General features: G+C 38.2%; 1 protein-coding gene across 10 annotated transcripts in view; it reads left to right on the top strand.

Annotated features, from left to right (window-relative positions):
• Nucleotides 1-12749, top strand: part of plce1 (phospholipase C, epsilon 1) — an 87090-nt gene that overhangs the window by 50347 nt on the left and 23994 nt on the right. For 9 of the 10 annotated variants that reach the window (XM_026277250.1, XM_026277249.1, XM_026277251.1 and 6 more), the window contains 2 exons: nt 8393-8709; nt 11398-11543. In XM_026277250.1, the coding sequence (XP_026133035.1) occupies nt 8393-8709; nt 11398-11543 (463 nt within the window). Of the gene's footprint in view, nt 1-4757; nt 4941-8392; nt 8710-11397; nt 11544-12749 lie in introns of those variants that run through there. The other variant, XM_026277255.1, reaches the window with a different exon arrangement.

Raw genomic sequence — 12749 nt, 5'->3', positions numbered from 1 at the left:
TTGATGGACATACTGTAGCTACAAGGAATATGGTTAGTACATTTATAGTTCAGTTGCTCAAGGATATTGTAGTTGCATACAAAAAACATAAAATCTTTTGAGTACTTTCCAACATTTTTTAAGGCATAAACCTGACATTTTCAGCAGCCAGCTTTTCTTCAGAAGTGCTCATTGTGGAATCTGTCTAAGATTGACACTTAATTCAGCGTGCTACACAACCACAGCTAATATGGAACAATACTTTCTATTCAGGTTGAACAAATAGAAAGACACAACTTTAAGGGTCTTAGTGCTCACATGTGGATGTTTTTCCCCCCGTAGCTTAAAGGCAGTTGTTTTTGAGGATCATCTTGACAGAATTACTCAGGATTTGGTTGACTGCAATGTCCAGATCAATCCCTAGAGATCACTAAGTTAGTTTTTCTTGCTAGTGTTGACTTTGGACACTGGAAGAAGTTGAAATTCTTTATCAGCACACTTTTTTGTGTAATTCAGATGCTCAAGGATCTTTTTAAAGGAAGGTTCAAGTAATGGATTATTCACTGCATGCATTTTCTTATCATTCAGATGCTACTTCATTTTTTCGAAGAGTTGTTCTGCGTTCAAAGTAATGCATTTTGGCATTCATACATATTAAATGTTCCAGAATGATTTTCCACAAGCTAGTCTTTGTTGCAAACTTTGTCACAAGCACCACAATTACGGAGTAATAGATAATACAAGAATAGCGAGAAAATATTTTCTGCAAGAGAATAATTGGTTTCTTTTGTTAACATAATCTTCTTTTGTGCATAATAATGACTTAGCTTTTTGCTTGTGTGGTTTTTTCCACCTAGCATTTCTGCCGGCTGGAAGATGATTTATGAGGAGGCCTCTTACAGGCGCCGCACAAGCAGGTTATGAACTAATGAAAATCATCTCTTCTCCTCCATCGAGGGCCATGTAATGTGACCGACGCGGGGGAGAAGGGCGTCAGTCTCTGACTTCCTCAACCCTCGGCTCTTTCGCGCTGGCTCGCCAACCGATTCGAACAGCGCACTTCAAATGCCTGCTTTGATTTGCAAAAAGTCAGACGGTTGTTCTCCCTTTAATTTGATTTTGGCCGCATTAGCTTATCACCTGGCGCTCGTCCATTTGGAGTGTAACCTTCAAGCTCTTTCGTGAGACATGTCGGTGTAAAACGATCCTCAGTGATTCGAACACACGGCGCTCTGGCCTAATTCCAGGTGACATGACGTCTGTGTGGGACCATGACTCAGTGACCCTGGTATTCGCGGCCTCATAATTAAATACACAAGCATTATTTTTCTCTCGCGAGCTGTGGGAAGTTCAGGCATCTGGGCCAAAATGCAATCTGGCCCCTCTCAATGGACATTCTCACCATTTTTGGGCTTTTTAAACATAGTGAGAGGTAAAGATGTTCTGCAAATTAAGTGACACCAAAAGTCTCATTGTGTGCTGATGTTTATTAGCTGCTTTGGGCAGCAAACTTGGTTATAATCCATAGTTAAGACTGTTTTGTTGGGTCGGTCAGTGAAATGAACTTACAAGGCCATGGTGTTCAGTAGGTGGTTAATTTTTTTTACCCCTTACAGATGTCTCATGTTTATTTTAGCAGAAGGCATCGTTGCACACCTGAAATCAGTTTAACATGTTTTTTTTTTGCCATTCAAATGCAAACACCTTGTAACGATTGAAGTCAATTATGAAATGGATATTTAAATCCTGCTTAGCATTAAAAGTCATGAGGAGCTTTTGCACTTAAATGGCAACTAACCCCTTCAGAAACAGCTTGCATTTTAACCTAGCTGACTGTAGAATTTCTAGATTCAACATGGTGCACTGTTTTTGATTTTAGGGATGAATGAAACAAATGAGCATCACATTGAGCATCATTAGTGGAACAGGATGGCCTGTCAAACTGGGGTATTTCAGGCCAGCCAGAACTGGGGTGGTAATTTTACAATTATTGATCTTGGACACAATTACTGTACACAATTGGGTCTTTCTATGTCAAATCGACCAAATCTCAGGAATTTCCCTCTCTCAAATTTTTTGCTAATATTTAAACATGTATGGTGATACTAAAAATACTAAATGTCACTGGTGTATATTTACTGAGTAATCCACTGTTTTGTAGAGGGGGGTCTAAATGACAATTTTCACTTGAGATTTGGAGACAGATTACAGGAGGGAAAAAGTGACTTCAGAAAGATAGCATCATCGTTATTTTTAAAATAACTGTCGAATTAGCAGAATGGACTTTTACATTATTTACACTGTAGCTGTATAATTTACAGACTTGCTTGTATATTTTCTTTTGCAAAGATGAAATGATAATTAAAAAAAATTCAAATGTATAAACTCTAGCATTGCCTGCGGTTGTGCTTTTTTTAAAAAGAATTTGTTCTGCTCACCAAGCCTGCATTTATTTAATTCAAAAAACAGTAAGACCAGTTATATTGTGAAATATTATTACAATTTAAAATACTGTATTTTTCAGCATCATTACTCCAGTCATCAGTGTCACATAATCTTTCAGAAATCATAATAATATGCTTATTTTCTGCTCAAGAAACATTCCTTATCGCAATTAGTGTTAAAAAGCAAATAACAGCACTTAAAAAAAAAAAAAATTCTGAAATGTACTTTTTTAAAATGTATTTTCTACCACTTTTGATGAATTTAATGTTTGCTTGCTGAATAAAGGCATTACTTTCGTTAAAATCTTACTGACCCCCAATTTTAGAACAGTAGTGTTCATGAAAACACATTTTCCTAGCACAAATAAAAATGCATTTCTAAAAATAACATCACAATTGGGAAACAGGAGGTACAATTTTAAGATTAATTCATATGATCGACAACTACTCTGAATATATCTGTGGTTGTTATGGCTCAATGAAATGGTGCTCCAGCAGTGTCACGTGGTCACTGAGTTTGTTCTGTTTGAAATCTAGGGCTCTAGAGTCATAGCAAAAGATCAATTTCTAAGATTCATCCCTCATTTTTACAGCAGCAAAGGTTCTTATTAGGTCTATCCACAGGGGGTCAGGTTCACTCAGGAAAGCTTTTTGTATTATGGGAACAAAATCAATACTTTTTGATTATAGTGGAACACTCATTTTAGGAGAATTGTAAAATAACAATTAAAATTGGGTTACTCAAAAAACAAACAAACAAAAAAACAGAAATACAGCAGCATGCAAAGAGAGTTTCATTGGCGATGAATGGAGGTGGACAGGAATAGTGCACTGGGTCAGGTCATGAGAACACACATGAGAGGCAGCTCTGTGCTCGCAGGAAAAATGCAAACTCGCAGACCTTTACCACTCGAGGTGAGGCATTGCGCACAGCCCAGGTTGTGTTAGACAGTCACGCTGTGTTTATTTAGCAGTGAGATTTCCGACTGCACACTCATGACGTGATTTGTGTTATGAGTTCATGTGCAGAAAATGGCAAACCTTTCCCCTGTCAAATAAACTTTATCATCTTTTGTATATCTAGATGATAAAAATATTATAGATTTATATAATATATATTATATAATATTAATGTAAGAGAATCTTTGGCTTCGTGTTAGTTGCTTGTAATAAGGTGTAAATTACTGGTAGTGCTATAGTAAGAACATGTAACGTGTAACAAGGACACTGTAAAATAAAGTGCTATACCAAAAGTTGTCCTCATCATCTCATTCTCATGTTGTTTCAAACCTTTCAAATCTGACTTGATTTTGTCTGTAGAACTTAGTGGAACTGGGAAGATTATTAAAATATATTTCACAGAATGTTTGTGCTGTTTTTATGATGAAATTAAACTTTCAGAAACTACCATTAATCTTGTCCATTGTTGAACTGTGTTGAAGTCTTCTAAAACAATGCAAGAAATTTAAGTTGATATTCGTTGAAAATCTTCTTCGGTTACGACACTTGAGAACCAACATCGTGGTGTTGTTGACATCAAACCTGCATAGTGGCTGTTTTTCGCCAGCTGGCAGTGAGAAATATGAATAATGACTGAAATTGCTGTCGCAAATCTCTTGTATGACCTCACATGACTGGCATGATTGGTATGGGCTATCCTTATGGCATGTTAGTGAAACTATAGAAAAGTGTATAGAAAAGTGACGAATAGACAAGGAAGTCATACAGGTTTGGAAGACATGAGAGGCCAGGTTAACGGTGTTGATATTTATAACAGTTATTGAAGTTGTGTTAAAGGTCTTTCTTATATTCAGCAACTCTGATTTTTACATGTCTTAAGGGATACATTTGATTTTAGTTGTTAATGGCTTTATAAAAGCAATTCCTAGATCTGCAGGACAGCTTTTCTTTGTGCTTAATGGAGCTGGCATATGGACCATAAAGCTGTTGGATGAGTTCTTTTCCTCGATAAGTCTCTCTCAGGATGAACTGGGAAAGTTAATGATGGAAACAAGCACACTCAAGCACTTCCCCAAGGTCTCATGCCCAAATTTAGGCTATAATGTCATTGTTTGCCTATCAGATTCTAACTGGAATCTTAACCAAGTCAATCTGCGAAGTCTTTACTGGTGATCAGAGCATGTTTGGGTACTCGATCTCCTCGCTCTGCACTTAACACTATGTGTTGCTTTCATCTGTGAGTAACATGACCTGCAAGGAAGGAGCAGCCAATGGAGAGAGTAAATGTGTGTGTATATGTGTGTGTGAGAGAGAGGGAGGGGAGTACGAGTGGCCAAACTGTGTGTGTGTGTGTGTGTGTGTGTGTGAAGGAGTGAGATATGCAGCGAGTCAGATTTGTGGCAGTAGAGAGCTGGCAGCTGCAGTCAGGCTGAGTTTAAATGTGGCTGAGCGCCTCTCGCCGCTGCAGCGTGAAGCAGGGAGTCAGCGAGCCGACTGTCACTACGGCCACAACCATGAAACACTCCCACTCACAGAGGATAGACTACAGGCTGCTCAGTAAGTCACGCTTCAACTTTACCATACACACCACAGGCAGTTCTGTCACCTGTGCACTTATTTTCAATATGTGGCTAGAGCTTGGTGTCGAGGACTGAAGTGTTGTGCTTTGTTTTTTTGCTGTAAAGAGAGTACAGTACTTTGACAGCCCAAGGTTTTTGGTGTATGAGACTAGAAAAACACCAAAAACAACCCTAGAAATACTGTGAAGTTGATTTTTAGTAATATTTATGTCAGGAATGTAATAATCAACAGGGAATACGCTTTAATGTTTGATTCAGGTTGCATCATTAGTTTGTTGAGAGCTGGCAGTTGTAGTCAAAAAGTCATACAGTACAGGTTTGGAATGACAAGAAGAATTAGTGATTGTCCCTTTAAAGGATGGCGTTTATATAGACAGTATGTATGAAGAAGAAAAGGTCTGTGTAAATACTGTAGAAGATGGAAGAATAGGTGCATGATTTATTTTATTTGATGCTTTCTTCACAATTCAGCACTTTCTTTATAGATATATTATTAGGTTCGGTAAATCAGGTCCTTTTAAACTGCCTTGAACCTAAATTGAAATATTAAATCCAGCTTAATACGAAACTGAGCATTGAATGAATTAATGTGTGTGTGTGTGTGTGTGTGTGTGTGTGTGTGTGTGTGTGTGTGTGTGTGTGTGTGTAGTTTAATGGTACATCAACACGTTGTACTGAAAGAGTTTTCTATCTTGCTGGGTTGTGACGTTCTGTAGGCTTTCACTCTTTTGTTAAACAAAATGAATCATCCTGCTCAAGGTTATTCTGAATGCTTTTTTTTTCTTGCATCTTCATTTCAAATATTTTTCTGGAAGTTGTAGAAGAGTCTGGCATTTACCTTTATAACTTGCTGCAAAATACTGCAAATCTATTGGCTAATGTTTGGTACAGGAAACATTTACAGTATACTGTATGTTCATGTATTATTAATAATGTATAATTCCTAAATCACCAGATTGCCGACTGTTTCTGTCCAAGACAAAGGCTCTTTTCTCCTGAAGCTTCTGACTGATTTTTAGACTGGCTAATGTGTTGTATCCGCGTCATGTCTAAATAAATAAATTCATCCTTAGATCTCTTCTTTTCCTGTTAATTGCATATTACACAGTGTGTTGGCATAGGCTATGCCTAGATTCATAAATGTGTACTAAGGCTGGTTATGAAAAATGGGATTGCACCTGCAAGCAATGCTTTAATCAACACTTTTCACTATTTGTTTATTGCAACAATTCTTTTTTTCAATTTGTTGCGCTCCTCTAGCACCTCAGCTGCTCTGTCCCAATAGCAGGATCTCTGCTGTCGTTCACAAAACGAGCGCTGCTTCCTGTCTGCTTTAAACCTGCACCATGAGTGGCCCATACATAAAGATCAGGACAGCTCATTCGCAGCCTGATGCAGTGCATTAATTTCCTCCATTTTGCTTCAAAAGATGCCATGTGCAAAGAGGAAAGGACACAAGGCAGATAGATGCATGTGATGGCTAATGAAATGCAAATAGATATGAGGCCGTATATTGCAAAGATGATGTGCCTAAAACTCACCAACTCTCAGTATTACTGGCTACTGGTTCAGTTTAAAGCGATACAAAGTCAGCACAGCTCAGGTTTATTCAAATTTAAAGTATTTTGATTCCTTTGTAATTGCATTTCCAAGCTGAACTGCAAATAATTTGTTCATATGGTGTGCTGCTTACCTAGACTGCATAGTCTTATAAATACTAACAGTATATTGGCTTTTGATAAAATTGTAGTTCATGTATTAATTTATTATTTGTGTGCTAATCATTTTCCTTTTATTGGGGAATTGTGCCATTAGCTTAGCAACATGCTAACACCAAAACATAGAGTTTCAAAACCAAGGTTTTGATATGATACGTAGTGTCTTCGAGTGAACTAGAAGCACACTCTCATGTTCTATCAGAAGACTAGACTGAATACACAAATCAAACCCCTCCTGTTCCGGCGGTCACCATGGCGGCGCGTTGAGCCGAAGGAGCCTGCAAACACTGCTTTTGACAGCTGATGCTATCCAGACAAGCATGATTCACAGTATTTATATTATTTTTGCTTGACCTGGCCTTAAGCGCCATACCAGCATAACCGTTTTCTGATTATAATCTCAGAGGAGAATGGAGTAAACAGTGGAGATATGTAAATATAACGAGACTGGTGATGTTGAAGAGATGATCCATCAGTGTCACAGTATATGGGTTATTGGGAATATTTACAACTCTGGCCTGTATGGCGCCTTCCACTTTTATTAGACTGCACTGATGAGACTGAAGTGTCACACAGTGTACATCATCAGAGTTATTTGTTTTGTCTTTTGCAGTACTCTCTGCTTCTTTTTAATTACCATGTAAATACTGTACATTATTGTAGTATGAGCATACATATCTATGTATGTTTTTATCTTCTTCCTTTGCACTGCATTTTACTGAACACAGTTATCACCAGCCCTGTCTTGCCGCAATAAAGAATATTGATTCATATGTTGATGCGAAAAATGGTTGATTGAATTTATAAATTCCATTTTGGGGGCATGTAATATATGTCCTATATAATGGCTCTGTTCTAAAACCTAGTGAATTGATTGACTGCCTACTAGCTATATAGGATTAGAATTTGTGCATCATTCAAATTTTGGTAGCACTTTATATTACAATTCTGTTCCATTGGTATACAATACCTGGGTAATATCCCTGAACTTATCCCTAACCTTAACCCATGTAGTTACCTTATATTACCCATTACTTTCTCAGGTAAGTTTATGGTGAGTTTTACTAGATTTACGAGATTTCTCTAGTTTTGGATCAAAGTTCTGTTTTAGTTCCATTTATAACAAAACGTTCCAGTGTATAATCAATTTAATTATCAATGTTGTCCTCCACCATTTATTTTTCTGAGCTTTTTTCTGATCTCCTGTACTGTACTGTAGAGCTCCTGAGATGTCAAAAATTGTGGAGGAGCACTGGAGATTTTGGATTGGAGTTGGGTGTGTTCTTAGCATGCCAAACCATGCAGAACCCACTGGGCAAAGGCCATTTTATTAAAGTTTCTATGTTTCCCCTCTGTCTCTCTAATTGCCATGCTTGCAAAGTGCCATAATCCAGTTGTCTGTCCTGTCTATGCTGTACTCAGTATGGTTCTGTTCATAAACTGTAACCAAAGTCACTGCATTAGGTTTGCGGAACTTAAACCACATTTTGAGAGTACGTCTGGTTTATATATGAATCTGTTGGCTGTTACATCATTGATGCAAATCTGCTTATTTTATCAATATCAACCACTAATGTTAGGACTTGAAATCTCTCTCATGTTAAGATAAAAAATGGTAGAAAATAGGGTATATGGTGGTCGGAGAGGGCCATTAGGTTACCGTTCCATACAGATGTTATCCAGTAAACTCCATTGTCTTTGTCTCTTCCAGAACGGCAGCTGTGTAGCTCCATGGCCAACTCCAGCATCCTCCCGTCCACCGTGACGGGCATCAGTAAGGAACTAGCCGACCTGCGGCACCTCATCCAGTTCCCAGAGGAGATTGCCACCATCCTGACAGAACAGGAGCAGCAGCTGTATCGCCGCGTCTTCCCCCTCGACTACCTCAGCTTTCTCACCCGAGACCTGGGAAGCCCAGAGTGCAACAAACGCCACCCGCACCTGAAAGCCTCCTTGTCTGCCCCCATCATGCCCACTCAGAATGATCACCACAACACAGTAGAAGACCTCGTCATAAGATTCAACGAGGTGAGCATTTATTAATAATCCAGGTTTAATAAAAAAAAAGGGTTAGGGTTAGAATTAGGTTAGGGTTAGGGTTAGGCCTAGAAATCCAGGACACGGAAGGACATTTGTTATCGCTGCAGCAAAAGCTAATCACAGGTATCTGTTCTATTGACTGTCTTACTTGGATCTTTTCTCATTCACAGCAAGTACCTACTTACCCAAACATTTCTGAGTTTATTGCAGTTGTATTAAATATTTGATATGAAGAGTGCCAGGGGAAAATTGTTTTTTTTTTTTTTGAATGGGCCTTAAAGAAAGTGGAATGATGTCATCTTTAAGGTGCACGTTAGCCTTTAGATCAGCTGGTTTTGATTTTAAGAAACTAAATGGAGATAAAATGCATATTTGCCATTGTTGGCTGAACTCTTTAAGACTTAAAACGTAAAAACTGGTTATATTTGATGTAAAGGCAAGAATCTAGACAGGTTATGACTTGGAATAGCATGAAATAAAGATTTGCAGATGCTTACAGCCCAGACAGTCAGTGCTAGTTATGTAAGACTCACAACTCAGAAAGTTGTAGAAATCAGTCTTATATCTTGTCAAGTAGCGTAATGCTCCAAGGAATCATCTTTCATCGTTGAATGCATTTCCTTGAAAGTTCGATTAGAAGAAACATTGAAGGTTTCCTGGTTGAAAGGAGCTTTCTAGATCATAGGCTTCGTTGTGATTTAACGCTATCATAGTATAAAAGGAATGGATCACATAACACCCCTCCCAGCGTTAATCCTAGTGTCCTTTGCAAACAAGTCACAGATTTCTCCTTTAGATGGATTTGGATTGCTTTTTTACCCTAATGCTTCCTGTGGAGTTATTCATACCCCAGCAATGTGTTGTGTTATTTTGGTTATGTTATAACCCACATAATATATCCCTGAAGTGTCGCCACTGGGTGTCCATGCATAGCCTAGGGTTTGTGGTCTTTCGTCCTTGTTGTGGTCAGTTGTTTGAGGTCTTATTCAGACAGATGACCGGCAGTCGCCTTTGAAGCCCCTTCCAGGGTGCAGTGTCTCTGGCAACTCTTACGTAAGTTTTTAATGTGTCAAATCTGCTGTCCGTTCACTGCTGGCTGGCCGGGCTGTGCAGTAACTCAAGAGCAGCCGTCTAACCGGTGGAATCCTGGCATAATGACATGAGCTCCAGTGTACCGGTCTCCTCGTATTAAATGTCCCTGACCATCCGGGCCTTGGCAGAAATGTTTATGTAACTGACTGACTTTCTGTGAGGTGTTTTTAGCTGCAACACACCATCACATAAATATTTGTGCTCAAACTGATTTGCTGTTATGAGCACTCAGGACTAGAGACGGTCGGATTCTGTGACATGGTGTTTAAAGTAGGTGTGAGTGGTGATTGACCGTACAAAGGCTCGACACCACAATACTGGGGTGTTCTGGGTGTTGCAATTGCAGTTGATACACTGATTAAATTAAAAACTGAAAATGTTCTGGTCATTTTCTGTCAGGATATTATCCATATTTTTATGGACATATCTATTTCTGTTAATGCAATGCAGTGCAAAAAAAAAAAAACACCTGTAAAAAAGCATTGTTTAAGCATCAATATCGTGATGTACGAATCCACGATAGTCACATTGCAAGATGTGTGATGTAGGCTGTCGTAGTTGATCCGTTATTCATTAACTGTATGGGTCAGCTGCTCCCCGGCCCTTGATGAATGTGATTCGCAGAGAGCGCGACAGAGAGAGAGAGAGCGAGAGAGAGAGCCCGGGAGAGAGAGAGAGAGAGACAGCGAGCGCTTCAAACAATACGAGCGCTGTCTTGCATATTAATCAATTGACATGATGATGTCGATGTTTAAATCATTTAAAATGAGAATGTAAATCTGCTTACCCAATTTTTTTTTGTAAGAAAAAATTAGATTAGATTTCATATCGCAATATATATCGCAGAAAAATAAAATATCGCAATGTCATTTTTTCCCAATATCATGCAGCTCTAGTTGACACTGCATTGCTGTGTAGTTACTAGGTTATTATGAGTGTTTTTTAGTGGAGTGGTTTCTAGCATGTTGCAATGCAAAGAGCAATGCTTTGATAGCACCACACTGTATTACACTTTCCAAAGGGAAACAACCGACACATGCCTTCTTTCTCTGCATATGAAACTGACATGACAAAATAACATAAGAGTTTTTTTCTTTTAAAGCATTTTCATCATTTCATCATGTTCATCATTTTCCTGGCCTCTTGTTGTTCTGAACCTTTACAAAAGGTTATACCTAGGTTATAAACAAACGTTTATCACAAATTTTGAACTAAGTTTCCTGTGTTATATTTCAAATGTGTCTCACACAAACCCATTGTATGATTTGAGAAAACTTGGAATTTGCCAATTTGAAAACTTTGGAATACAAGCCGTTGTATGGATCACTGTCTTGTTATCTGTGTTAGTCTTATGGGGCCCAGCGGGCTCAAATCTACATTTGTGCACTCAAATCTTCATTTTTCTTTGAAATGTAAATGAAATCATGTTTGAACTCCTGAGTTTAAAACTAGAAATTTATGTTATACAATCAAGTGTTTCTTCCAGATATGTTTGATTATACACCAATAAAGTGAGGAAGGTTTGGAGATCAGTTTATTCTCAGGTTTGGGCTTCAAACTAAAGTGTGTGTGTTGTGTGTTTAGGTGAGCTCGTGGGTGACCTGGCTTATCCTGACTGCTGGGTCCATGGAGGAGAAGAGAGAAGTCTTCTCATACCTTGTCCATGTGGCAAAGTGCTCCTGGAACATGGGCAACTATAATGCGGTCATGGAATTCTTGGCCGGTCTCAGGTATGGCATGATGCCTTGAATGGCTTGGTTAGAAAAGAAATAATCCTTTGAGAATAAATGGCCCTCTCTGTTTGTATTGTGTGTTACTTAACAAAGTGAGGGACATTCTTGAGTCATTAAAATGTTTTTGACAACACATCTGTTACATGAGATAGGATGAGTCTCAATACTAATCTGCAACCCAGGTTACTTTCTCTTTGGATTAATTACCGTATTTAAAATTGTAGTCATCTATCAAAGGGTTTATGCTCGACATGAAGATTGATATTAATACTAGTCTTTCAAAGCCATTTTTTCACTTCAGTCAGAAGATGTAGCAGCCTCTGAGTTTGCAGTGGAGTCAGTTAGATTTTTATTTCACAGAAAAATACAGTTTGCTGGTTATTATACAAAAATATTTTACGACTTAAAGGGGTCATATGATGCTTTTTTTAAAGATCATTATTCATTATTTTGTATATTTGGTGTAACAGAATATGTTGACATCCTTTAATGTTCAAAAAGCACATTATTTTTCAAATACTGTACATTATTGTAGGTCCTCTATGTCCCGCCTCTCTCAAACACATAGTTTTCTACAAAGTCCCTCATTCTGAGAAGTGCAGTCTGCTCTGATTGGACAACTGACCCAGTGCATTGTGATTGGCTGAACACAGCAAGCACTAACTGGAAATGGAAATGTAACACCCCTTTTCATAATCGTAAGCTTCATCTTTCAAAATAAATGTAAAGACCGTTAATAATTTCCTTAGTTTTACCATCAGTTCAAGCCTGAAAGAGGAACCAAAACTCTGCATTTGAACATTTCATAGCAAATACTTAAACTACTAAATACTTAAATGCGTTGCTGTTCTGTTGTAAGTAAGTAATCTTAAAGATTCCTAAATGTATCTACTTTCATAAGGCCAAATAAAGTGCTTTTGCTTTCGCCTTAATACACACAGCATCTCCCTGACATGACTGCTTCAACACTAACTGTGTTACTGAAACCACGCCTTCTTTCTTTGCGTGAACATTTGGGCGGCATCACGCAAATATTTCCACATAGTGACTCAGACGTGGGGGCAAACTTTGATAAATAATATCTCTTTGGATTTGCAACTTTACAGATCTTCTTCATGCACCAAGAGCTTGTAACACTCCAAAGAAAGGAAAAATTTAAATGAGAAATTTTGTGACCCCTTTAAGACAAAATCTAAATCTGGT

Source organism: Carassius auratus, chromosome 12 (genome assembly GCF_003368295.1).
Source record: "Carassius auratus strain Wakin chromosome 12, ASM336829v1, whole genome shotgun sequence".
In the NCBI taxonomy this organism is placed as follows: domain Eukaryota; kingdom Metazoa; phylum Chordata; class Actinopteri; order Cypriniformes; family Cyprinidae; genus Carassius; species Carassius auratus.
Note: the sequence above shows the minus strand (reverse complement) of the source record. Positions and strands in the feature narration are given on the sequence as shown.